This window comes from Protomyctophum bolini (assembly GCF_963924005.1).
Source record: "Protomyctophum bolini genome assembly, chromosome: 24".
Taxonomy (NCBI): domain Eukaryota; kingdom Metazoa; phylum Chordata; class Actinopteri; order Myctophiformes; family Myctophidae; genus Protomyctophum; species Protomyctophum bolini.
Genome location: NC_137885.1, coordinates 8,016,070 through 8,042,828, shown reverse-complemented (window position 1 = coordinate 8,042,828; position 26,759 = coordinate 8,016,070). Strand labels below are relative to the sequence as shown.

Sequence of the window (26,759 nt, the reverse complement as noted above, 5' to 3'; positions counted from 1 at the left end):
GTACTATTACTCGAACGAAAATAAAAGCTTGGGGGGGGGGGGGGGGAGATGCAATGCAAATAAAAGACATATACTGTGTATCCCTATTCCCTGACATAATTTTATAGCTAAACGGACAGAATTCTATTTTATTTGAATGATGAAACCCAGCTGCCATTAATAGTTGGAAATGGAAATGGAAATTGCGGAAATGGTAATTGCGGAAATGGTGGAGAAATGGAAATTGCGGAAATGGAAATTGCGGAAATGGTAATTGCGGAAATTGCAGAAATTGCTCTTCACTTATAGCTATCTATTTTCAGGTAGATTGTTTTATTTTACTCAGTCAGCCATATCACTACTCATTTTTTTTCATGAAAAAGGTCATAGCTGGGTAATCTATTTTCAGGCAAATTGTGTTTATTGTATTTTATTTTACTCAGCCATAACAATTTATTTTCTGTTAACCAACTTGCTGGCTGGCAGGCAGGCAGACAGCTACTCATGTTATGTTATTATAACAGCTACTCATGTTATGTGCAATAATTTGTGCAGTTATGGAAACAGCTCTTTGTGTTTATGCAAGAAAATGTAACACATTTATTTATTTACATATTGTGTGCATGCACATTGTACTTTGATACATTTTGCGAAAATAAAGCAATTGAAAGAGAGAAGTTATCAAGTATCATTAATGTCGTAATTTTATCTACTGGCCCCTGGCCCCTTGCCATTTTTGTAATGTGGCCCACAGGTAAATCTATTTGAGTATCCCTGTCCTACTTCATCGTACAAGAGTGGTGCACACGAGTAGTGAATATAGCCAAATCCGCAAGCCGCTTGCAGATTTCTATGAGTTTTGGATAGGGATGTCCCGATCACATTAGAAAATGATGTGGTCGGCCCCCGATTTCCGATCGGGACAACCCTAGTTTTGGACATGCAAGGTTTCCATCCAACGGCGACGAAATGAAACCTCAGCAGGACTAACACAGGAACTGTCACTAGGTCCATGATGACATAGAAACGAGACTCATTTAATAAACAACTTTATTTAGAAAGGGGAGGAGGGGGGGGAGGGGTTTCACATCAGGAAGCACGGTTCTTCATCATCGGACCAAGAGTGAATTAGTTTGGCAAACTTTCTGCATGGCAGTAAACTTTTACTAACTGTGACATTGTAACAGACCAGTCACTGAATAAACTAAAAACATTCACATCCAGTTTTTTTCTTTTCTTTATATTTTGGCATGTCTGTCAGACTACGTGTAGTGCCATGGTTATAAAAACAAAACAAAAACAAAAGAACAGCGACAATGAGAGTCAGCGTTGAACATGTTTGTATTGAACAAGAGAGAGAGATAAAGTCACTAATCAGATGTGTTTTCCGTGTTGTTTGTTTCATGCTGGTCGGGGTATTAAACTGCAGCTCTCTCCATAATTTGTCGGGCATTAACCATTACGTGAACAATGGCCATTTTGGCTCTTACGTCATGCTCAGAGAGGGGGGAGGTGGGGGAAACCTCATCCAAAATGGCCACCGCAACACTATTATGGTCAATGAAAAGGGGGTGGCATTACATTACATCCTAGCCCTAGTACTCCTCTCCCTCTTGATCATCCTCAAAGGAGTCGACGCCCACCTCTTCGTAATCCTTCTCCAGGGCGGCCATGTCCTCCCTGGCCTCCGAGAACTCCCCCTCCTCCATGCCCTCGCCCACGTACCAGTGGACGAAGGCCCGCTTGGCGTACATGAGGTCAAACTTGTGGTCCAGGCGGGCCCAGGCCTCGGCGATGGCCGTGGTGTTGCTCAGCATGCACACGGCCCTCTGCACCTTGGCCAGGTCTCCGCCGGGCACCACGGTGGGCGGCTGGTAGTTGATGCCCACCTTGAAGCCCGTGGGGCACCAGTCCACGAACTGGATGCTGCGCTTGGTCTTGATGTTGCCGATGGCCACGTTCACGTCCTTGGGCACGACGTCGCCGCGGTACAGCAGGCAGCACGCCATGTACTTGCCGTGGCGCGGGTCGCACTTCACCATCTGGTTGGCCGGCTCGAAGCAGGAGTTGGTGATCTCGGCCACCGAGAGCTGCTCGTGGTAGGCCTTCTCGGCGGAGATGACGGGCGCGTAGGTGGCCAGCGGGAAGTGGATGCGCGGGTACGGCACCAGGTTGGTCTGGAACTCCGTCAGGTCCACGTTCAGGGCGCCGTCGAAGCGCAGCGAGGCCGTGATGGACGACACGATCTGGCTGATGAGGCGGTTGAGGTTGGTGTACGAGGGGCGCTCGATGTCCAGGTTCCGGCGGCAGATGTCGTAGATGGCCTCGTTGTCCACCATGAAGGCGCAGTCGGAGTGCTCCAGGGTGGTGTGCGTGGTCAGGATGGAGTTGTAGGGCTCCACCACGGCCGTGGACACCTGGGGCGCGGGGTAGATGGCGAACTCCAGCTTGGACTTCTTGCCGTAGTCGACGGAGAGACGCTCCATCAGCAGGGAGGTGAAGCCGGAGCCGGTTCCTCCGCCGAAGGAGTGGAAGACCAGGAAGCCTTGGAGCCCGGTGCACTGGTCCGACTGTTGTGGAGAAAATAAGAATGGAGCAATGTGATTAACCCATTCTGACCTGAGATCAGATTCATACGAGGTTTCCACTGGACACACACTGGTCTGATTATAACCCATTCTGACCTGAGATCAGATTCTATAAAAAATGTCAGTCGTTCTTTGATTTTTCAAAAACAGCAGACCTACAAGCTCGTAGCGCGCCACTCGGTGGCGCGCTATGAGCTTGTAGATCTGCTGTTTTTCAATAGCTAAAGCATGACATGATGCGAACACCAAAATGGGTTCCCGTTAAGAATGGGTTAAGTTCAACAACAAGCTAATCATTTTGGACACGATCTAACTATCTGTGCTGGAATACTGAAGTCATAATGTATGATTTGTGTGAAACTGTGGGAAAGGAGTGAGTCCCTAAACAATGAATGAACACAATACTGCCAACCAGGGGAAGAAATCACAGAACCGAGGCTTTAACCATTGATTTTCTTTTTTTAAATATTGTCTGTTGTTGGTACTTGGTAGCAATAGCAAAAGCTTGTAGATCTGCTACCTTTGTGTGCTGCTGTAGTATGATTAAATGGGGTGTTCATTTACGGGCGTTTCTTTTGCCCGACAGCAATAATGCCTTATCTTTCTGCTTCTAAACTAGACTAAGCATTTCGGGGACGCCGAGCCGAGGTGATCATAATATGCATTGTAGAACTAACAGACGAGGCCATATCTCGTACCAGTTTGCGGATCCTGTCCAGAACGGAGTCGATGACTTCTTTGCCGATAGTGTAGTGACCACGGGCATAGTTGTTGGCTGCGTCCTCTTTGCCCGAGATCATCTGCTCCGGGTGGAACAGGTGTCTGTACGTACCTGTACGGACCTCATCTAGGAGAGAGAGAGAGAGAGAGAGAGAAACAACAGTTAATCATTTGCATGGATGAATCCATTTTGACCTGAGATCAGATTCTAACAATGTCTGTTTGAAAATGACAAGTTATAAATGTATATACTTTAGTTGTTGTTGTCTTTTTGTTTCTTATGTCTTTTTCCGCCCACTCTTTCTTTTTTTCTTTGTCCTCCTGAAATGTACCACCTGAAGTGTTACTGCCGTGCCTGTCTCTGTTTGAGTGTGGACTCGATGTCTTATATAGGAAAAAGGACTATACTATACAGAGACATTGGAGATGTTGCCACATGGAGGGGGGATGAGGGAGGGAAGAGGGGTGGGGAAAAAAAAGAAAAGAAGAAAATCTTGGGAACTGCTCTTATACGTATCGTTTGTAGAAATGCTATATGTACAATTATACTGCACTTTCCGAATAAAACAAATATTATAAAAAAAAGAAAATGACAAGTTTTCTGAAAAAGCTATGTTTCTGTGTCAGTCGTTCTTCGATTTTTCAAAATAGCAGACCTAGAAGCTCGCAGCACGCCACTCGGTGGCGCGCTATGAGCTTGTAGATCTGCTATTTTTCAATAGCTAAAGCGTAACATAATGCTAACACCAAAAGGGGTTCCCGCAAAATAAAACTCATGGCTGAAAGTGTTTGTATGACCAAGTCGTAATGTACGATTTGTGAAACTAGATTTGTCACACTAGCGGTGACTTCTAAACAATGAATGAATGTACAATTATGATGTTTTAGTAGTATGTTTCCTAATGTTCTACACACTGCCAACCGGGTGGAGAAATCACAGACAGAGGCTTTAACCATTGCTTTTTCATATGGATAATTTTATTCATTTGAGACTTTATGGAAGATGCTTCTGGACATATAGAAGACATTCTATAGACTCCGAATGACTGGAATCAGTCGTGGTGACTTGAGAACTTTACTCCATAAATGTGTCAAAATACCCTTAGATTGTATGTATTCAAATCATGATTTGATAAATCAAGCTATCTTAAATATAATTTCTCCCTAGCTCTGGTCCACAGCCTTAACCCATTCTGAACGGGAACCCATTTTGGTGTTGGCATCATGTCGTGCTTTAGCTATTGAAAAATAGCAGATCTACAGGCTCGTAGCTTGTAGGTCTGCTATGTTTTTTTAAATCGAAGAACGACTGACATTTTTAGAATCTGATCTCAGGTCAGAATGGGTTAATCAGACCAGTGTGTGTCCAGTGGAAACCTCGTATGAATCTGATCTCGGGTCAGAATGGGTTAAGGACTTCTCCTTAAGGCTGTGTTACTCTCGACTCCCTGCCGCCGCATGAAGACTGCACAGCCTGTCGACTTAGAAAGAACGACTACTCACCAATACAAAGACGGTTTTGTGGCGGCGAAAGCCTACTTTCCCCTAGTGGACGCACTCTGAGCCCCCCCGCCCTCACACGTATAAAAAGCTACTTTTTGGCTAGAAAAGATTTTTTTTCACCAGAAGAAAAAATATGTTTTAGTTACTCCACTGCGCCCTCCACAGAGGTCAATAGAAAATCCAAATTGACAAGATATTTCCTTCCGGTGACAGAAAATCAATTTTTTGGGCCAAAAAGTGCATTTTATATACGTGCGCGGTGGGGTGAAATTGTTCTTTTTAAGGCTATGAATGAACCAGAGCTAATTTCTACCCATGCATTGTCCTGAAACGCATCTTTCTCTTGTGTTTTCGGAAACCGGCGGTTACCATACACGTGTTTATTGGGTCTGTCCTCCTGTTCCAACCCACTACTCACCGATCACTGTGGGCTCCAGGTCCACAAAGATGGCCCTGGGGACGTACTTCCCGGCGCCGGTGTCGCTGAAGAAGGTGGTGAAGGAGTCGTCGTGGCCTCCGATGGGCTTGTTGCTGGGCATCTGACCGTCGGGCTGGATGCCGTGCTCCAGGCAGTACAGCTCCCAGCACGTGTTCCCCATCTGGACGCCGGCCTGCCCCACATGGACTGAGATACACTCACGCTACACACAGGGACAGGACAGGACAGAGGAGGAAACACACGGCATACACAGAAAGGTGAGGAATGGGATCGGTAAAGACCCCGAGAACCAGATTCTACGAATGTCTTTCTAAATCCTGAAAAATCTGTTTCTATGTCAGTGGCGCTCAAACTTTTCATTTCATGTCGAGGACACCCATAGATTATATGTATTCGGCCGCCGACCCCCATCTGAAAATGTTTTGTACTACCAGGGACCCCCCCCCCCCCCCCCCCCAGAAGCAAAAGATTTTAGTTAAAAACGCTCACTGTGAAATAATTATATATTCAAAGATGTGCACACGTTTTATCGAAAATGGCAGATCTACAGGCCAAGCTTGTATGTCTGCTATTTTTCAACGGTTAAATATTCAAATAATGGTAAAAAAGTGGTTAAAAGCTAAGGTGACACGCGTCAGGTCTTAATAGAGGGTACGTGACCTCATCATCATATCCAGGAGTTATGCGGGAATGCCTGCAGAGTGGCAAAAAGTGACTTTCTGGCCTTGACAGCCCATATCTCCAAACAGAAAGGTCCTATCTGATTGCATTCAACGACGTTAAAACGACGTTAAACTCACTTTGCCACTCACTTTATGCACGCGCTCTATGGCTTAATGTGGATACAGCAGCCAAAATGTATAGATTCATTCCAATTTCCAAAACGGCACTGAAAAGTAGCACGACGTGGCTCATGTGTAGGATGTGATTTATTCAATAAGAGGGAACCAAATGAAATAAAATGTAGATTTGATGTATTCAATTATCAATGTAATGAAAAATGTAACGGATTTGTGGAGAGCAAAGGTGTTTTCAGTTGATAGAAAATGGTGTGCCAACATGCAAGAGTAACTGTTGAAGAGAGAACTCAAGTCAAATTAATTTTGCAATACAAAACATTGCTAGGCCATAAGACGGGTTAAATAATGAAGAGCCATTTCTCTCTAGTCTGCGCCAGCATGCTGCAGCAGCTGCATTGCTACAGGGCACAGATCCACCCACAGTGTCTGTTTATCACCAGGAGGGGGCAGCGTGCCGCCTGTCAAACGGGGCTACAGTGGAATTCTGTGCCAGTCATATGAGTTTACCACAATTTGCATTGTGACCTCAATGCACTGAATGTAGCCCGGTACACAAACGCTGCTTGTTCCTGGCCGACTCTGCCTTTCTCTGCAGGCATCTAGGCCAGCATTGTTAGCATCATCCACCCAGCATGCCAGTGTAAAACGGCTTTGCACATATGGCAGAATCTATTTAGGGGCCTTCGGTGTGCTCTGTGCAGAGACAGCCAAGTCACGTCTGTGGCGTGAGTTGAGATTTATTTTCAGTGAGAACAAAGCACTTGATTAGGTAATTTAATTAATCAGCACTTAGGTGTGTGGAGGAGTTTGTTTTTGTTTTCCGCTGCAGGAGACAAGTCGGCTAAAAGACACAAGCTGAGGTCAACTGGTTCATTTGGTTGGGATGCGGCAACTGGTTCACACAGACCGTCACGTGGTGCAGTCCAGACTGAACAAGGAAGCAGTGATGCCACCACACGGGCTGTCACCATTACAAATGTAAAGTCGACGATTAATTTTCCACACAAATAATTGCGATTGACGATTGAATTGTGTTTTTTGCATTGAACGTGTGGAATGTTACAATTTGTATTTCCGTTTGCCTTTTAGGTTTCGTAATCACAAATTGCACAGGGCAGATGACACATAACTTACTGTAAATATATAAAGGAATCACTGACACATTTTTCTTTCCAATCTTTTTTTTTTACAAAATAGAAGAAATAGTTTATCTACAAGCTTACAACACAAGCTTGTAGATCTACTATTTCTGCTGTGTTTGAAAAATGAATGAAAATGCAGGCCACGGTTAGGCGATTATGTAATAATTGTGACAGGGCCTAGTCATCACCCCCCTTGTCAAAGCTCATGTTGGGGCCAAAGTAGTACGTCGTCCACACACACCCAGCTCAAATATTTCTACATCCTCGACCAGTGAATGGGGAGGGGAAAGACGAAAAGGACTCGCGCTCCGCCGCTTATCATTTATGACTGATGTCTGGCATGATTGAGAGCTTGGCTGAATGCGGGCTCACTGCCTGCCTGTTCGCTTTCATAAACTAGCCGAGTGGGATGAAACACATCTTACACACTAGGGAGAGAGAGGGTCAATATTAACTGTGAAAATCAAAATATGAGCACATGGGAAAAGTATAGTGAGGTTTTTCAATTCAAAATGAGTCAATTTAGTACAAACAAAATAACTGCCTGCCCACTCCTAAAGGCAGATAACAGGCAACAGACAACTATTTACATAATGGTCTACTGTAGATCTCGACAATCAGGTTTTTACGACAAGAGGAAGCTGTACTTAGTTGGTATAATATTCATGCTCTGGCCATTCAATCCCAGATATAATTGATCCTCTCTACTGTTAACGGACAGATTAAATGTATAGTTCAAACAATGGTTTTCAACACTTATAAAACATTTATCAATATCAAATTGCATTGTTGGATTCATCCTAATCTTGTGCTGATGTCATCGTTCAACCCCCAACCCATTTAGGCCTGAGGCCGATTCTAAAAATGCCTTTTCTGGAAAAACTTCAAATATTTATATAGCAGCGTCACATTTTTGAACACTGTGTACATACTTCCCGCCCAGAATGGGTTAACAGATGACGCTAAAACTAAGGCAATCCCCCTCTCCAATACTTATTTTTGATTTTGGCGTAATGTACTCTAAAGACAAACGTAAGTAACCTACAGTAAATAACACTGTATGATCCACTCTTAATAACATACAACCTCTTTAACCCATTCTGGACAGGAACCCCTTTTGGTGTTTTAAGCATTATGTTATACTTTAGCTATTGAAAAATCATGTGGCACAAATCTTTGAATATACTGTGTACTCTTATTCAGAGCGAATGTTTTTTTCTTCTGGGGGGGGGTCCCTGGAACAACATATTTTCAGATAGGGTGTCCGTGGCCAAATACAGATAATTCTGGGGGTCCTTGACATGAAAAAGGTTGAGCACCAACTGACATAGAAACACAAAACATAGGTTCACAAAACCTTTAGGATTTAGAAGACTTTTTTTTTTCATCCTCAGGTCTAAATGGGTCACGTACATCTTTCATGATGTTTCTTAGAAAGAAAAGATGCTCGCCACTTTGGAGAGCATCACTGAACTGAAAAGGGACGGTAGGGCATATTCATACCGACACGGTTTACACTCGCAGCGTCATGCATAACTGCCAGTCTTGGAAACGACCACCAGGTGCACGCCACGGTTGTGACTGCGAGTGACGAGTATCAAAAACGAACACCAGCACACACACACGGATCAATATTGGTCTTCTATTTTTATAGAAGGCCACAAGCAATTCAGCTGAAAGAAAGCCATCGTCAGCATGACCGTCAGGATGTAGTCTTGCATAATGCATATCCAGAGACGTCCAGGGATCTCAGATGTCCATCTACTGATACGTCTGGGGGAAACCAAAATCAATGTATCGGCTTGAAACGGCAGAGAGAACCACCAGCAGTGACAAACCTACGCCCACTCTGCTTTGACAACCAATCCCCCTTGCCGTCCCAAAATGAAGGACCAACCTTCATATTGGTTTTTTGGACCAACCTTCATATTGGTTTTTTGCATTGATCTTTAAGCGACGCTGCTCTCCCTCCCCCGCAAATTGTTTCCACCCAGTTTTAAGCCCATTCCTCGACGTCACCAGTAGGCAGAGAGATCTGATCATCTTGTCGGGCATATTTTCGTAAAATGACGCACTGCTCGATCCTACTACAACATCACGCGAAAGCATAAAAAGTAGCAGATCCACCAGGTCCAAACGCGGCGCAAAAGGAGTCAGGTTTTGAGCTTGTAGATCTGCTACTTTTGAATTTGAATCGTATGAATCAAGTAAGGACTACATATAATGACTCATAATATCCAAGTCACCTAGCGGTACTTCTACTTGAGTAATATCCAAGTAGTAGAAGGATATTTACTCTTTCCACAGTGATTTCATTATTATTTTGGTTGGCATTAACAAGAGAAACCAGCTGCAACTGGTAATATGAGAATATACACACAACCTAGTGCTGGCAAAATATAACACTGTCCTCTGTGGAAGGCCTCATGCTACAGCCAGGGTGTTGAAAATACCCTTTTGATACAGACGTTTGCACTGTGAAATCCTCGGCGTGACTTTAACCCATTCTGACCTGAGATCAGATTCTAAAAAGAATGTCTATTACATCCTGACAGTTTCATTATTAACCCATTCTGACCTGAGATCAGATTCTCAAAAAATGTCTATTACATCCTGACAGTTTCATTATTAACTCCCAAGAGCAGCGTATCCAAATCCATTTCCGCCCTATGTATTCGTACTATCCTAAGTTTAAAAATGAATGGAGAGTTTTACGATGTCATCTTAAGATTCAATATCAGATCGGATTGCTTCAGGCTCCACATTATGCTCCGTGCAGTCGTAGACTAAAGGTTAAAATGTTATCTTGATAGCATGTTATTTAGACTCCAGGTTCATTTGTTGATCTTATTGTTTGTATGTGTATTACTGAGGCACTACGATGTCTATGCATCTTGTATTACCTCGTGTTTACCTTGCTTACTGTAAGTCACTCTGCTGCTAATCATTGCCAATCGCTGAATCGCATCTGCCAAAGGCCTAAATAGTAATTATTAAAAGTCGAACATTACTGGGTTGAACATCCACCTTGCGTGGTGAGGTCCAACAACTATTTTCCACAAACTACGTGGGGTCGGCAGTGACATGGCACAGGAATACATGGGAGTGCCAACTACGGAGCATGGCAGCTAGGTCAGCGGCTATAGCTATTTCAATCACTTAACCCCGATTCACACACACACGCATGGATGTTTTCCAGCTGCTATTCCAGCCCACTGACCCGATTGTATTCGCCCAGCAGCAGATGATACCAGGGATATGATGTCTTTCAAGTGCTTTAAAAAAAAAAAATACAGGCGGGGCCTGACAGCGACGTGCTTCTCATTTACCACGCATTTACTCACCTCTGGTGACCCCCCCCCCCCCCCCCCCCCGCCCCCCCTGCACCAAACCCATCTGTGATCTAGATTCAGTTTAGTTGCTTAACACAGTGGTTCCCAAAGCGGGAGGCGTACACTAATATCAGGTTTTGAGCTTGTAGATCTGCTACTTTTTTAATTTGAATCGTATGAATCAAGTAAGGACTTCTACATATAATGACTCATAATATCCAAGTCACCTAGCGGTACTTCTACTTGAGTAATATCCAAGTAGTAGAAGGATATTTACTCTTTCCACAGTGATTTCATTATTATTTTGGTTGGCATTAACAAGAGAAACCAACCAATGCGTGTCAAACTGGGGGTCCTTGAAATGAAAAGGGGTGGGAATCACTGTTGGTAAATATTTTCTCTCATGGGCGTCGCTGGCATATCCCTTCAAATGGGGGTCCGTGGGCTAATTATGAGTGTCAAGTTGGGGGTCCATGACATGAAAAGGTTTGGGAACCACTGGCTTAACACACATACAGTGAGCCCGTTATGTATCCCCTGTATTTAACCAATCCTAACTCTTGTAACAGAGTATTGTCTACATTGCAGTATTGATATTTTTATTTAAGCAACACACGCGAGTACTGTTCCCACTACTGCCAGTTGTAGTTGTAGACTGTAGTAGTATCTAGTAGTACTACAGAGCTATGTGAGACACCATGTGCCATGGCTTGGGCTCAACACAGAATAAATTAGGATTAAGTGCCTTGGCCAAGGACACAGGACAAGAGTAATGTTCCCTGACAGAGAAACCCACGTGAACACAGGGGGAGAACATACAACCTCCACAGTCCACAGTCCACACACACACACACACACACACACACACACACACACACACACACACACACACACACACACACACACACACACACACAGCAGCACACAGCAGCACACTGAAAGGCCCCAGTTGTGTTGAAAAGCGTCTTGCTTGCAGTGTGGTCCAATAACAGTGCCAACCACTGTCACCTTGACACATTTGCATTCATGTAAAAAAAGAAGAAAATAAAAACGGTCTGGCTTTTCATACTGCATGCCGTGGCCATTTTGACTGAGAGGCCTTTGACTGACTATGGCACAGTCGGTGCTATTGTTCACGCGTATTAGTCAGCACGCAGTCCGCCCCATTTAACCTAATGCGCAGTTGAACTAGTTTGTTTCACGTTGATCCAGAAATGTGTCATCAAACTTTTAAAAGAAAAAAGGGGGAAAGTGGGAAAAATATAAACAACTTAAGTGTGCATGCTTGTACTTGTTATGCGAGTTCACAGGTTAATCAAAAATCCCTTTCTGGCCAAAAAGTACCGTTTATACGTGTGGTGGGGGGCTCAGAGTGCGTCCACTGAGGAAAGTAGGCTTTCTATTGACACAACCCGTCTTTTTATTGGTGAGTAGGTCAAGCGTTCGTGAGATTTCCACAAAAGAGGAGAGGCTGGTCTGATTTCGATTTGAGATTTAATACTGATAGTCACATAGCCTTACTGCAGGGCTGAATCAAAGCAGTAGAAGGCTATGGACCACCAGAGCTAGGTTAGACCCACATGACAGATGATGACCTATAACATTTACACATCTAGGCTGTGGGCTAAGAGGCTAACCATTTCATTTCAATTTGCTGCAAGATGTCAGTTGGGCCTAAACGCATACCAGAAAGTCATCATCATCACCATTACTTTGTCCATGACCATCTCTCTGTCTGTCTGACTCTCTCTCTCTCATACAAACAAACAAGTGCCACACCTCAGCTTTCTGCCTGCCATATCCCTGGGGGGTGGGGTGGTATGAAAGCATATTAACTGTTCGCACAACAGTCATATTGGGAGCATAAACCGAACTGTCATCATTGTCCACCAACTTCAGTCTTTACAATAATGTTGTGTACATTTCAAAATGGTTTCAAGACACCTCACACCCACCAAACAAACCGCTCTGCCTTACACCAGTGTTAACATGTAAGACCCAGACCCTCTGCATTACAAACTATACCAGTTAAAGGTTGTTGTTACACAACACGAACACAAAGTTTAAAAAATCTCTGCCCTTACATATAATAATGCACAGACAGAGATGATGTCTGGTGCGTCCATGATGGGAATAAACCTAGATAATTCCCCCTTTGTAAGTAACGTGTCTAAAAATAGCTGATCCACCAGGCCTGCAAGCTCCCATCGCATCACATGTCTGTGAGCTTGCAGATCGGGTATTTTTCGGCTAGCAACGCCCCGTCCCTATCCTATGCAACGACTGTATGTAAATCAATAGACCATTCCTCGCGTGTCCTCGCATAACCTTAGGGATTGCACGACTCCCCGCCTCATAGTACATAACGTCTCTCTGCCTTTACATCCGGATCTGTCTCGCCGGGTGGCGCGATGATTTTTTTTTTTTTTGCCGCATTATCGAGTCGCGCCATCGTGACATGACATGAAAACAGTCCGATGTTATTCAAAATGTCCACGTTGTAGCGTTAAATCTGGCTTTAGGCGACGTTTTTTTTCTTCTAGAGAACGAGGCTATAGCCTCCCACACAGACGAGAGGGGGTGGGCGACTCCCTCTTTTTTAACAGCTGGTGAATCAGCCATTTCACACGGAGATGTGCCATGTAATGAACACTTGTAAATCACTCATCTGCACTGCAGCGAATGGAACGACATGGCCCGTGTTATTACATTGTAATATCTACCCTTATTATAGATTATTTATTTAGTGTTAAATCTCAATAAGATTTCAATTACTGTTCGAAATTAAACAGGTCTGCAGCAGCATAGAAGAAGTCTACACAATTCAGAGCATGTGAAAATAATTATTTTGATCAACGTATGCCTGTTGTCTCATTAAATGGCATCAGATCATATCCAACGAGAACAAAATATCGAGGCTAAAATCTCATGAATGGTGGCTCAAATGCCGAAAAAAACAATGAGCCTTGATATGAAAACGGTTGACAACCACTGTTATAAACGAGACTGTCAAAAAACATTCGTTTTATAAGGTCAAATAAATCCTTTGAAATCAGACCAGAGTCCACATTATGTCAGTGTGGGTTTAACATTAACATTGGGCCTTAACCACCCGGCTTCCTCTCTCTCTCCATAGACTTATGTCTCTCTCCCAACACCACACCCCCACATACTGCGTACACTGACTACTACATAATTCTGTACGGACACACTTTCTGTTGTAACGTTTTTTTTTTTTTAGCAATGTACGCAGGCAACGCAGCTCGACCAAAATAAAGACGACGGATAATGGACACTGATACGATACTGTATAGTCGTGCGACGAATTCGTGTTAATTTAAAGTTGTATGTATTAATGTCGACGTTTAACAGTGTAATAATAATAATGTGTTGGTGGTTGGTGATATGAGTGGGCCCTCCTGTGCTTGCTGTGTTGCATCAAAGGAGGGAAACTTGTGTGTGCAATCTTTTAGACGGACTCTGATTTTGTATTAATATTAATTTGACGCGTTCGGTTCGAACTACTCACCATGTTGTCTTGTTATTGTTGTGTCTTCGTGTAAAGAAAAGGATTTAAAAAGCAGTGCTTCTTCAGTCTTCTGTCCCTCACAGTAGCACCTATGATGTGATGTCTCTGTGAGAATGTTCGTGTGGTTGCGGAGCCCGCTTTGGTTTTGTTGCTGTGCAGGAAGCGCTAGCGGTGTTGCCATGCTCCATTTTTTTGTGAAAGAAATAAGCGATCGGGTTCTGGGAAAACGTAACCTCGCGTCACCAGGCAGGCTTTCCATCTCTAGTCGAAAAGGATCAAAGTAGGAGCCAATGATTCAACAAAAAAAAGATCACACCCGTGTGAACTGAGCGGTGCAACTATACTGTTATAGTTACTGTACTGTACTGTACTGTACTGTACTGTACTGTACTGTACTGTACTGTACTGTACTGTACTGTACTGTACTGTGCTGTGCTGTGCTGTGCTGTCACTGCTGTGCTCTGCTCTGCTTTAGACTGTAGTGTAGCCTACTGTGCTCTGCTCTGTAGTGTACTGTAATACATCTTGAAAGTGAATTACAAACTAGTTTGAAAACTACTGATTTCTTAAGGTATTTGTAGAATTGGCCTCAGGTTGTATAACCCATTAAAACCAGGAAAGCATTAAGCATCTGCATCATTTTAGATTTTTGCACTGTTGTCTGTACTGCATTAGCCTCGGAAACCCAGACATTTTATTTCAGTACTGCATTGTAGCCTAATTACTGTATTGTGTGTGTGTGTGTGTGTGTGTGTGTGTGTGTGTGTGTGTGTGTGTGTGTGTGTGTGTGTGTGTGTGTGTGTGTGTGTGTGTGTGTGTGTGTGTAGTAAGTCAATCAGGCAGGTGGTCGTAGTTTAGTCTCTAAACAGCAGGGTCATCAGCTGCTGGAGCTGGAGTGAATGGGTCATGACTCATGACCGTCTACTCTATGGTCATGACTCATGCACATACATAATACATACGGACGGACCTACACACTGGGTGGTGCTCATACAGACATACACACGAAGTCACGTAATGGAGGTGGGTGGCACCGCTCAAAAACTAGATTGGGATCCATCTGTGCATGGGTTGTGGGACAATTCTTTTTAAAACCATTCCCAAAAAAGCTAAGATTTTCATGTATTAAAATAAAACAAATGTGGCATATATTGTGGCCTATTTCTTTTTTCTCACTCTAAATAATAATCATAATAAAAAGGAGGCAAGCCTAAATAAACAAGCCTACACTTTAGAAACAAGCCCAAAACCCACAAACACCAATTTTTATACACCACTTTCCATAAAAAAGAAGCCCAAGTCACTTTAATCAATGGATGAATTAAAATGTATTTTCGTGTCCAGTTTGTAGAATTACAGTACATTTCAAGCACAAACTCAATACAAAGACTGTTAACTGTGAGTGGACGACCCAATTAAGCGTTACACTTGTTTACAACAGGGTCCACATTGTTCAATTCATCAAAACATTTAGAGACATACAAATAGACACTTCTATGTAGTTAAAGAACAGAACAGGAATTCATCATATAGGAAGCAAAAAGGGAAAAGATACATTATACAGTGAGGGGAAAGGGGGGGGGGATTCAGATTTTACAGAGGCCAGTTTCGAATTGCAGCCATCCGTAGGTGCCCTTTGAGAGCGGTTTTGAAGGAGTCAAGGGATTCACATGTCTTAATGACTGTTGGTAGGGCGTTCCACATTTTGGTGGCATAGGCGCGAAAATAATTTAGTCCCTTGTTTGTGCCGAATCTGGGTTGTACATGGTTTGTTGCACTCCCTCTGGTGTTGTGGGTGTGGACTTCGTTTACATTAAGGTAGTATTTAGACAGGTACATCTACATGGGTATCTTAGTGGTGTATCGAATCTTGTGGACCAGACCCATTGCAAGATGCTGTACTCTGTCGTCGACCCTAAGCCATCCCAGCCTGTCAAGGTGGGCAGGGGTGAGGTGGGTTCGGGGGGTGAGGCCAAGTAGGAGCCTGACCAGTTTGTTTTGGGAGGTCTGGAGCCTTGTTTTAAGGGCCTTTGAGGTGCTGTGGTACCAAGAGGTGGATGCATAGTCAAAGAAACCTTGCTGCAGTAGGCCTATTTGAATGGAATTGAAAATAAGAAGTACAAATTGACAATGCCATTTTATGTCATGTTGAAAGAGACATTTCAGTTTCTCCGAGTCATCCAACCACACAAATTCATAATTTGGATACCTTTATTAAAATAATTCTGATAGAGTTGTAGAATGGGCAATAAAAACTAAATGCATTTAATTTCCTTGAGATCACACAAACTATACGTAATCTATCCTCCTCCTCAACAGTGCCTATATCTACCAGTCCCACTCCCAATACAATATGAAGACCAACGTATGCCAGCCCTGATTTGGGCACATATGGATCGTTTCTTTTTTGACATAAGCCGACCTGGCAACGCTGAAGCGCCGGGGGAGGAGCCATAAGAATGGCGCGGGCGGGCGCATCATAGAGTAATAAAAGGAAGGGGCGCATAGTGGACACTACGGCAGCCCGCTGGAGTCAAAGTAACCAACCGTGCCAAAGGAGACAAAAAAAAGAAAGGAAAACAGAGACTGAGAGTCTGACTACTACAAGCTAGCGTTAAAGCAATAAAGGGACACTTCACTCCCTTTGCAACCAGATCTCATTTTAATAATGTTTGGGAGACAAGAAACACTTTCCTGGAGTTTTTATGTGGGTAGTATATATTTTAGTCAAAGTGTCCATGATGTCATGGACACCGGGCTCACTTACTTAACGTTTTTTTTTTTAGCAGAACAGGTCAGCTCCATATATGGAGATCTAAGGGTAGGGCGAGGTTGCGTGCACCCATCCGCCTATAGGTGACAGCAGACTGCTGGGCGAGCGCTGGTTCTTTGTCATGGGGGGTCAGATCAACATAATAATTAATTCTCATTCTGTACTGGTGTGTGGTGTTACATAGCCTACTTGTGGGTTCAAGTATGTAGTTCACTAGTTTGTAACTGGGTGTACCGTGTAGTACTGACTGCAGCTCAGCCTCAGGTCCTGTGTGTGACTGTGGGAGACCTACCTGCTGCACCTCTCATCAAGCTCTACCAATCATCTGAGAAGGCCAAATCAGCATCACTATTTAAGCATTGCTCACAGCTGTGTAGCCTGTGTTCTCTGGCAGTGTGTTTCAGTTCCTTATACTGTGAACATGCTGTCCAGAGAACTCCTGCCAAGCCAATAGTTAAGAATAGCATGATAGAATGATTCCTAAACCTTTATTTTCTGTGTTTGGTAGATTAGTTATAGTGTTTTCTTGAGTTAAAGGTTAGGGTTTCATAGTTTGTTTTGATTATTTATCTGATTTGCCGCATACATCCTTAGTTTCTGTTTGTAATTGCAAGTGAACTCTTTAAAACAAAACGAACCTTTATCAAAGGGCAGCAAATAAACAACAGCTCACTTTCCAGTCTTTGTCGCAATCCCTAGACTAAAGGGATTGTAACCGTTGCACAGTGAAGTATAAACAAGGCTTTAGGATTTATAAGTCGTTTTTAGAATCATCCTCCTCAGGAGCATATCCACGGATATCCTAAGCCGTGCATATCCACGGCTATAGGCTGAGGAAGAAATATGCCACTTGACAGTTTTCAAATCAGCCTCAGAAAACATCAGGTAAGTGATGACACCCATTGCAGAAATCTGCACGGCGTAGCACCTGGTAATTATAAAAGCCCAACCAAAGCGGTTTGTTACAATTATATCTTCTATGGTTAACTTACATCCCCCTTCTTCCATTTACCAACCAGAACCAAGTAAAAGAAGTTCCTCCTCCTTCATGGTTGCAGACTTGAGAAGGTAATCCCAGTTACAGACACTAGATGTCGCCCTTGCCTTTTGTCTTTTTCTTTGCTTACAGATCCCTGTGTTGTATCAACCCAACACAGTGAAAAAACAGATTCCATTCATCCACTAAAGTCTGGTCACAGGAGCAATGTCTCCACCAAAGAGCTATTGGAGACTTAACTCTCCAGAGCAATATTTGTAACTTAATTCTGGGGGATCCCGAGGCGGTCCCGGGCCGCATATATTGGAGATATAAACCCTCCAACTCATCCTTGGTCGGCCCGGGGCTCTGATCCTACCAGGGGGTTGTGCATCGGGGACCTCCCTATAGGGAGACACTCGAGAAGCATCCTTACCAGATGCCCGAACCACATAAACTGGCTCCTTTCCAAGCGAAGAATAACACGAATAACACAGATTGGCACTAGAAAACCCCCAAATCCGTAGCTACATATTACACTGAAATCCTCCCCATTAACTTCAATACGATGCACACAGTGCCGGTTCTAGGCCTTTTGAGGCCCTAGGCAACATATTATACAGAGCCCAAAATGTTTATAAACAAATCACAAATGTTTATAAACAAATCACAAATGTTTATAAACAAATCACAAATGTTTATAAACAAATACCAAAATGTTTATAAACAAATCCCAAATCCCTTGGTCCTACCCCCCCGACCATGAGACTTACTACAGGTAAACTGGTAGTGGTCCTACCCCCCCCCCATGAGATTTACAAATCCCAAATGTTTATAAACAAATCCCAAATGTTTATAAACAAATCACAAAATGTTTATAAACAAATCACAAATGTTTATAAACAAATCACAAATGTTTATAAACAAATACCAAAATGTTTATAAACAAATCCCAAATCCCTTGGTCCTACCCCCCCGACCATGAGACTTACTACAGGTCAACTGGTAGTGGTCCTACCCCCCCGATGAGACTTACAAATCCCAAATGTTTATAAACAAATCCCAAATGTTTGTAAACAAATCCCAAATGTTTATAAACAAATCACAAAATGTTTATAAATAAATCACAAATTTTTATAAACAAATCACAAATGTTTATAAACAAATACCAAAATGTTTATAAACAAATCCCAAATCCCTTGGTCCTACCCCCCCGACCATCATGCACAATGGTCTCCGTGCAATTCAAGCCTGCATGTCCGTGCACAATAGCCTATATTTGGTCTGCGATACGAATGAAATTATATATAGGCCGATAGATATATCACTACATGGTCAGGTCATGTGTGTTTATAAATGATTCAATTATAATAGCAGTTGGGCTATTGTGCTTCACTGCTTTTATTATACCTACAGATTTTCTTTGCATCTTTGCATTTTGCCTCGTTGTTTCACCGTGTTGGGGACAGACCCTGATCGGTTTCGTTGTAGGCTATGTCTATTTTGTTGATTGAAAATTGTATTCAGTTTCTAGACTGCATGGGTAGCCTACATTTCAAAGCAATACAAAAACTGCTTATGATAAAACCAGAAAAAGCACTAAGACTTGTTTACAGGTCTATCCTCCATGTTCAATTCATCAGAACATTTAGATGGGAAAAAAGGATATCATCATATATACTGTTAAAGAAAGAAACAAAACAAAAAAAGGAAAATGTGTACAGTATAGAAAAATAGGGGTGGGTCTGCTATGCAGACTGATGTGCAAGTAAGTCAGTTGACTATTACGATTATGTAGTATTGTTATTTGTCTGAAATATATAGTTTTTTAGTTCATTGTACTGACTGTACTTATGCCTAATAATGGACCTTTTATATGAAAAGGGTTGACTTGAAAACCATTGCTTTAACACAAGTAATGAACATATATCTGGTTCTCACTTCTCAACCCGTGGCTCGCGACCCCTCAGGGGGTCGCCAAATTGTTTTGGGGGCGTCCCCAAATAAATGTCCAACTGAATGGCTGGAAAATGGAAATGAAGAGTTTACATATAGTACACAGTACATGCCTAAACTTTCCTTAATGATTATATCTGGTGTCGGTATATTCATTTATGACATTTTCTTTCATTAAGGTTATTTTTTTACAGTCAGTTTGTATTGGTGGTGCGGAGGGGGACAGGGCGAGGGGTCGCGAGACATGCGGCCCCAGCATTACCGGGGCGGTCCCCAGCCGAAAACGTTGAGAACGCCTCGTCTACAATATGGTTCTCGCAGGATGCAGTGGAGTGTGACTTGACGCCACACATAGGCCTCATTCTGCAACATATGCAGACCAAAAGAGTAGGCCTATACATCATTATCCCTGTATAGCAGGCGTGCCCACAAGGTAGATCGTGATCTACCAGTAGATTACAAAGGCTGTGCAGGTGGATCACATGGGATGCGGCCCTAAATGTATATAATCTTAATCTATCACTTGAATTAAGGTGACTTGATTGATTGACATAAAAATGGCCTGTCAGCTCAAATGTTGCACACAAACGTCAGTATAGCATTACAAAGTTATACCAAAAAAAAAACCCAACCAATTACATTTTCACTTTATATGTAACGTCAGTGCCACTATTCCAATGGTACTTTTTTCAACAATTCAACGTTCTTTTTGGTGGTATAGATCTCTTTTAGCTGGGCATTTTGAAAGTAGGTCTCAAGTCAAAAAAGTGTGGGCACCCACCCCTGCTGTATAGCATCTGCTGAGGCCGTGCGCAGATAAAAGTATAGCGAGTTAAAAATAGATGTTGGCGAAAAAGGGTGTTATACGATCAGGCTCAGAGGGAGACAAAACTACGGAATAGACCCCAAATCAAGGAATTTAACCTCACCCCTATATGGTTTAGCAGAGTCTTCCAGGGCTCAAAAAGAAAGCTTTCGCTGCCAATAGTAAGATTGACAAGCTCACAATGCTTGTAAGCTTGTTGATCTGCTTAATGACAATTCCACCGTTGTTGGACAGTGGTGGAATTGTGGAAAGTGGGTTATATCAGTATATGTATACAAGTACTGTACAATTTTCAGGTATTTGTACTTTACTTGAGTATTTCCAATACTTCTACATCTACACTACATCTCAGATCCAAATGTTGTGTTTTTACTCCACTACATTAACAGTAACTTTACTTATAGTCGTTACTTTGTCGATTTTAATTATTACAACATTGAGTGGCGCAACCACTCCAAGGAACAGCAATGTCCGTGTTCACCTATACCTATGTGTTGGTTCACCTATGTGTCTGTGTTGGTTAATGAGCACCATTATATGACTCTTGAGTACCAGTAGGGGCGCTGTTGTGACAGAAATAGAGAGGGATAGTGCTGCACTGTTGCCTGCTAATGAGAGAGAGAGAGAGAGAGAGAGAGAGAGAGAGAGAGGGAGGTGGGGGGTAATTGCACCACTCAGTTCACACAGGTGTGATTTTTTTTAAATACAACTTAAAATGGGACATTCTGCATAAAGAGTAATTTCTACATTTGTATACTCCTCACTCAGAGCTCACCTCCACTATAGCTAAAGTCACTTTCAATTCTCTTTCCCCACTAAACTTTCACATAGGCCCCATGCATGCACTTGCACTTCTCTCTCAGTTGTATTCTTCTGTGACTCTTCAAAAGGTCACAGAAACAAACCTCTGGGTCCTGTAAACCTCCCCCAGAGAGAGACCATCGCGCCAGGCCTCTGGGCTGTGAATGTAAACCTAATTTTATTTATCCTCAAACGCTTGCACCTCATCCACTCCTCCTGAGCCTATACCTTCACCCAAACCAGTTATTCCTCTTCAAACAGTCCCATCAGACACCTTTTTGGATAGGAGAGATGGGTCCACGATAGGGATTGAAATCTTTTTCTTCCCCCCCCAGGTTCCCACAGCAGCCCCTAATCCTGTGGATTAACCGTTCTCTTACATCTCTTCCTGGGTGGAGTTGGCGTTGTAAACTCTTTTTCTTCCACTCTGACATCTGTGTTTGTCATTCGCCTGCATAGTGGCTAGTCTGTCGTCACATGCCAACCGCCTAGGTTTGAATCCGGGTCTCCTGCTTGGCAGAAACAACACACCCACCACTCATCCCTCTCGACAGACAGCAATAAGGGACAGTGATACGAGAACGCTCGTCCCAAAACTATATGGTCCTGTGCAGGCTCGCCCTGGGTTAAATCCGGTGACCGTCGGTCGCCACCATACCGTATCCCTAAACCAAACGTATACGCCTCAGTAAAACTATACCTGAAACTATAGTTATTCCTAAATGTAACCATTGGTAAAACTATATGCCTAAACCTAACCTTATTCCTATAACGTAATCTCAGTATAACGATGCCTAACCTATAACCTTATTCCTAAACGTAACCTCAGCAAAACGTAGCCTAAACTATTTACGTGTATAATTCCATGCTGTTATCGATGTGGTATACCATAAGAGAGATGACAGGCAAACATTTATCAAAATAACAATTCTTCAGCATTCTCAAATTGTGTATTAGGCTATAGACTTCTTTCTTGTCAATTAAGTAATGCAGATAATTAAGTAACACTTGAGCGTGAAATGAAACTAAATGGACCCCTACAGGGTCATTATATATATGCTCTCAAGAGGTAAAGATCTATAACGGGTCCATCTGGTTACTGGTGGTCCCCGGACCACGTGTTGAGAACCACTGCTGCTATACTGCTGTATGCCAGTGGTTGGATCTCAAAGCGGGGAATTAAAACGTTTGAGAACACACATGTCGGGGGGGGGGGGGGGGGACAGACATGCTCTGTGCATACAGATGGAGAATTGACATTATCCCAAGGTGCGGACCTCTAGTCAAACACAGCCTCCCCAGTCGTCGTCGTCCCCCCCCCCCCCCCCCCCCGCCGGAATACCCACCCAATTAGTCCACAGACACAGACAGCCGTGTTTGAGCTCAATCTGGTGTTGCTGCACGCACGTCCCACACAATGTGGTCAGAGATACATAGAGGTGGGCAGGCACGCACGCACGCCAGTGTTGCTGGGTCTCCTTATTTATAAGCGACTATTTGGGCTTGTTTTCCTGTGAAGTCACTTGTAAATATTATGCTTTTTTTTTTTTAGGCTTGTTTAGTTGTAGCCTATAGTTGCTTTTTTGTGCTTGCTTCCTAATGTTGTTTTGAAAAGTTTAAACCAGTGGTTCTCAAACGATTTTCATTCTCAAGGAACCTCAAGTCAAATTAATCATCTGCCCCCCCCCCCCCCCCCCCGGGGAATTGTGGACCCCCCCAAAATAATCATATTTGAACTGGGGACCCCCCACATAATCATATTTGAATTGCACCCACCCTTACAAGCACACATACGCCACCGGACCACAATGGAAACAAGGCCTTTTTTGTGTTATCCTTTCAGTATTATTGTATAACTGTACCTCTGTGTTAATCATTCAATAACAAATCGTCACTGGTCAATCAATTACAATTTATAACAGGCAATCGGGTGACGGATTACATTTTAAAAGTGGCCTGTAATAGTCAGGTAAATCTAGTCAGGCATCGCGGTGGTCGTGGCTTCTCTCGGGGTCTCTGGGACAGCCCAGATAAGGGCTAAGCTGTACTGAAGCCGGCTTGACGCACAGATCAAAGGCATCTTGACCCTCAGAAAACGCCAGTTCATAGGCTCTTGAGATAAAACATATATGGCTATATATATATATATATATATATATATATATATATACACACACACACACAGTATACGGTCACAGAAGAACGGGTGAAAAAGGGCTTAACTCGCTGCTTTTGTCTGTTTTAGGAACAGACACAAACAACCTTTTTTTTTAAATGTATTTATTTGTATTCCTTGCTGCCCTTCACAGGCCGATCCTGACCTGCATGCTCACGCATAAGCATGGTAGACGTGCAGGTTCTCAACTTTTTCAGGCCACGAACAAGCACTGAAGGAGGTGAGGCATTGCATTTTCTTTGACTCTTGTTCCACAGATAAATATTGTGGAAAAATGCATTTTCTGTCTAATTACGAGCAGGGACAGGGAAAAGCTCCCTTTTACGGAACAAACACTCTATAGGCTACTGCTATAGAAAATGTTCTATGTTCTCAGTAGATGTAAAATGTGCACTGTTCAGATCGATCTTATGTCACCCCTCTGTATACAGCCCATCTATGGTCCTCGTGCAGAGTCAAAAGCATGCAACGGCTCAGAGTGGCATATAACGATGCCATGAGGTTACTTCTACGTGTTCCTATCCTAGTCAGTTGTTTACCTCTGTTGGTGTGCCCACATCATGTGATGCTTTGTTAAGACAACTGATGTATAACTTTATGCAACGCCTGGAGGTGTCTATAGTGACAGTATCATAGTGGCACTAATGATGAACCCTATGAAGAGATGTTACCGGGTCACGTCCAGGCTGCGCAAGCACTGGCTCAGCAGCCTGCTGCTGATTAGGTATAGGTCAGCACTTTTATATGCACTACGGTGCTTGTGTTTTGTATTAATTGCTCGCTTTTCCCATGTTGTTTGTCTTTTTGTACGTTGATCTTATGTGATATGGACTATACTGTCTGAAATAAAGGACAGGAAGGTCACTTACCCTATACCTTCAATTGAAAACTTTCCAAACTGGACATTCGTGTATGCATTTGGAAATGGGTATACTCACCATAATATGAGACTAATCAATGCATTCACTATTTCCTCGGCTTTTGTTGTTCATTACCTCGGTGTATTGATTCATTTTTATAAACCGAATGTTTAGCATTTTGTGACACAACAGACAAAGAATAATTTGGGAGTGGGGCTCTGATTAATTTAAAATGAATCAATATAAGGTTTATCACCACAAACGGTCCGGATATCGAGAAAGAAACCCTTTGGAGACTAATCCGGTGTGTTAGTTCAATTATGTGTTAGCCCTACCTCTAAAATTAATAAATATAAATAAATACAATTTAACAATAACATTTTAGACAACAAACAACATTTACACAACTCAAAATCAGAATTTTTGGGCTGTTTTAGTCTACAATTATGGCATTCTTTTATTCACTTAACTTGTGACAGAATGACACAGGGCCTATTATTAAAGCCCTATTAAATGAATGAAAGTTCTGGATAATTAACAAATCAGTCATTAAAGAACATACATTGATTTGGCCTATCCATATCTAACAGATACAACTTTGATAATACAAGTTAACCTCATAGACTAACTTCCCGTATATCCAACACAGCGTGACTAATGGGCCTATAATAGGCCTACTATAAAGAACCTAAGGAAAATATAGATCAGTGGTTCCCAAACTTTTTCATGTCAAGGACCCCCAAATTGACACTAATCAGCCCGCGGACCCCCATATGCCAGGGACCCCCATAAGAGAAGAATTTTACGGCTCTAGCAGTGATTCTCAACCCGTTTTATTTTCTAGGACCCCCAGTTTGACATGCATTTAGTCTACGGACTCCCCATGTAATCACAACTGCTGCAACAACTGAACATTTGTTCAAAGATTGTTGGACAACAACTTCAGAAACTGTATACATCCACATATGATAACAGCATCCTAAGGTTAGCAAGGAATATCACCTCTAATACTAAGCATGTGTTGTATAGAGAATATAGGTTGCTACCTTCAGGAAGGAGATATGGTGTACCAGCATACAACAAGGTCAGACTAAAGAGGTCCTTTGTCTACCAGTCGACCTTGAGGCTCAATCAGGAGATGTAGTAGCCACAGGATAATCTAAGCGGTGGATATTGCTCATGTCTTTATGTATGTAAATTGTCTTGTTCTCTGTGTTTTGTATATGTTCTGCATACCTGGCTGCTTGTGTCGCAAGACAAATTTCAGTGTGAACTGACAATAAAGTAATATATCATCATATCATATCATAATGGCATTTCTATCTCTGGGACCCCCAATGTATATTGTAAAATCAATGTACATTTGACTTTAAGAACCACTGATATAGGAGACACTGAAGTTGATGGGGGAATTCTTGGAGGCATGCCAACAATAGACACACAACCAGAAATGAATAGTTTCGTAAAGCACCATGCCAATCTATCCTCTGCATTTACAGTACCTGCCCTTGTGGTCTCCTCTCCTGGTACCAGGAGAGGAGACCACAAGGGCAGGTTAATGCAGCTGTTTTTCCTTTTGCTCCATATATATTTGTTGACGACAGCCCCAACCCAAAAAGCTACAGTCTGCGCCACTCTGCAGTAAAACCGGCAATGGGTTTCCACTGAGGCTGAGATGTGTGCTGTTCAGCAGCAGCAACAATGCAACGCACAGAAGGATTCTGCGCCTAGGTAAGAGCTAAGACGAAGGAGGAGCCAGGCCTAGAGCCTCCTAGTGTTGCCAACATCTCATCAGCCATCTTCCCCACTGACTGATCTCTAAGCCTGCAGGAGACAGTGGGGACTGTAGCATGTTGTACATGGTCACGACTCGTTTTGAGCTTGTAGATCTGCTACAGAGTTAACAGTTTTGGAGACATTCCAAGGGAGAGACGATATATCTTTTGACAAAACCGCAGGGAGAACGAAATAACGGTTTTGACCACGACGTTCGATATCAACAATGAAAAATGTCCTGTACGTATAAAATGTTTCTATAGTATTTACATGATGATAGTTAAAGGAGAATTCCGGACCAGCGCTTTTCTTACCATAATCTGATGTTGTTATATCCAACAACAACCAGTGGTAGAGGCACTGCATCCAGAACCATACCGTAGCTCAGAGCATGCAGGCTTTGTCACCTTTTTACAGAAGCCCCTTTGGGACAAAACACTGTGCATTGTATTTGGTCATTATGAAAGACAGATTTGTAGAAAAAACATGGATGTTATGTAATTCTTCACCTGTTCCACACGTTATTGGACATAACAACATCCGAATTCAGTGAGAAAATGGTTAATCCGGAATTGTCCTTTAA

At 42.8% G+C, this 26,759-nt stretch overlaps 1 protein-coding gene across 1 annotated transcript; it reads right to left on the bottom strand.

The window, feature by feature from the left end:
• Positions 1–1,011: 1,011 nt before the first annotated feature.
• LOC308311667 (tubulin alpha chain-like) lies at positions 1,012–14,170 on the bottom strand. Its single transcript, XM_080758453.1, has 4 exons — positions 14,033–14,170; positions 5,209–5,431; positions 3,266–3,414; positions 1,012–2,549 (listed from the first exon to the last, which is right to left on the bottom strand). The coding sequence occupies exons 1-4, from the start codon at positions 14,033–14,035 to the stop codon at positions 1,575–1,577; spliced, it is 1,350 nt and encodes a 449-aa protein (XP_080614579.1). The 5' UTR covers positions 14,036–14,170; the 3' UTR covers positions 1,012–1,574.
• Positions 14,171–26,759: the final 12,589 nt, after the last annotated feature.

Coding starts and splice junctions, on each gene's coding strand:
- LOC308311667 (XM_080758453.1), bottom strand. Junction 3,415..5,208: donor CCTGGAGCCCACAGTGATCG/GTGAGTAGTGGG, acceptor TCTCTCTCCTAG/ATGAGGTCCGTACAGGTACG. Junction 2,550..3,265: donor TGGACAGGATCCGCAAACTG/GTACGAGATATG, acceptor TCTCCACAACAG/TCGGACCAGTGCACCGGGCT.